The sequence below is a fragment of the Zingiber officinale genome, chromosome 11B (genome assembly GCF_018446385.1).
Source record: "Zingiber officinale cultivar Zhangliang chromosome 11B, Zo_v1.1, whole genome shotgun sequence".
NCBI classification, from domain to species: Eukaryota; Viridiplantae; Streptophyta; class Magnoliopsida; order Zingiberales; family Zingiberaceae; genus Zingiber; species Zingiber officinale.
Window position 1 is genome coordinate 48,354,084 of NC_056007.1, and position 1,631 is coordinate 48,355,714.

The 1,631-nt window shown below is 44.1% G+C and overlaps 1 protein-coding gene across 1 annotated transcript; it reads right to left on the bottom strand.

Moving 5' to 3' along the window:
- Positions 1-624: 624 nt before the first annotated feature.
- Positions 625-1,209, bottom strand: LOC122033904. The gene has a single exon (XM_042593054.1). It carries the CDS (start codon positions 1,207-1,209, stop codon positions 625-627), a length of 585 nt encoding a protein of 194 aa, XP_042448988.1.
- Positions 1,210-1,631: the final 422 nt, after the last annotated feature.

Here is a 1,631-nt window from a genome sequence, read left to right on the forward strand (position 1 = left end):
TGAAAAATAATCAGAAATGAATTGTAAAAGTTAAATAGGAACAAGAAATATATAGTAATTTCCATGAAAGGGGCAAATATAATCAGGATACATGTATATTAGTATTTCTCCTATTCACTCAGCACCAAAACCATTTTCTTATTTCAAACAGGAGCTGAAATTAACCACAGCCAAACAACTTAATAGACCAAGCAAAACATTCATGATGCCATGAAGCAGTAACAATCAAAGGATAACCTAAAGAATGGGAAACAAGGAAACTATTTTACAATTTATTAGTTAAAAAAAAATGCACTGAGTCCATAAATATTCTTTACTAAATTTTTTTAGCATGAATTTTTTGATATAACAATCCTGTACTTATATTATAGAACAATTAATTTTCTTTCATCATCAGTCATATGAATGCCTGAAGCTGCTAAGCATTAATGCAGAATAAACTGGAATTGTACAAGTACAGAGCTTACTCTTCTCTGTAAAATTCCACGAGTATATGCTACTACCATGACTAGAATTGCCACTCCAGGAAGATAAACCCACCCAGGATGCCTCCCTCCACAACATGTAAGACAAATCGATAGAGTGAGAGATCGAAGGGGCTGCTTCCTTCGGATCCTTATCCTGTTAAAGCCTGACCTCTATTCTCTTCGATTCTCCATCGTAATCAATCCAAGAATGCAATTTTTCTCCTCTGCTGAGGATGAGAAGCAAACCATCGTCGGAAAGATTACTGCTTTTTGTCAAAAGTTCTCCGCCAACATCGACTTCGACGAGGCTTGCTGCCGTCATGAACTTCACTGCAACGACACTGGTCGATAACCTAGACCAGTCGCCATTCGCCGGTTCCAAGGGAACGCTGACCGGAGATAAAAAGAAAGCTAGGCCTCTGCCATTGCCGGGCGAAACAGAGAACAAGAAGGAAGAAGAGAACCCGGTCTTGGTACCGAAGAATCTGACTGGTTTCCAGTAAATCATAAGCCCGAAGCTCTCGTTCACCACACGCGTCACCCTCACCTCCGAGCTATTCATCTCAGCATCGCCATAGAGGGCAAACTCCATGGCGAAGCTCCGATTTTTCCCCGACCCACCGAAAGAGAAGAAGAGAGCGTTACCTTCTCCAGTCGATGCGTAGTTCCCAGGCGACAAGGGGGAGACAAGCAGAAGGATGATGGCGAGAATGAGAGCGGAATCGGTCGAGGACGTCGTCATTGGAAAGATCCCTAGGCGAGGTGCAAAATGTGCAGACGACGAAGGAGCAGCCCTGAGGAGCCAAATCCAAGCACCAGCAGCAAAAATAACAACGGAATCAAGATGATTTCCGGGGAAAAGGCCGCCGACGAATCAACGGAGAAACCAGAAAGCATGAGGAGAAGAAACCCTAAGAGATGGAGCAACCCGCGAGAGGGCAAAGACGGAAGGGAGAGGAGAAGAGACGGGGAAAGAGGATATGGATGTGGTCGTTTGGGAAAGCGGGGCATTCCGTATACCTCACAAGGGAGTCGTGTGTTGATCCTGATCGGGAGAGGAAGGGACGTCGATCTAGGAAGGGGAAGGACGACGCGATATAGGTTTAGGTTTGGAGGGAAGAGTGAAGTGTTGTAAATTTTGGCTAAGTATTGGTGGAAAAATTA

Excerpts from the sequence above, each read along its gene's own strand:
- LOC122033904 (XM_042593054.1), bottom strand. The coding sequence starts at position 1,209 with ATGACGACGTCCTCGACCGATTCCGCTCTCATTCTCGCCATCATCCTT.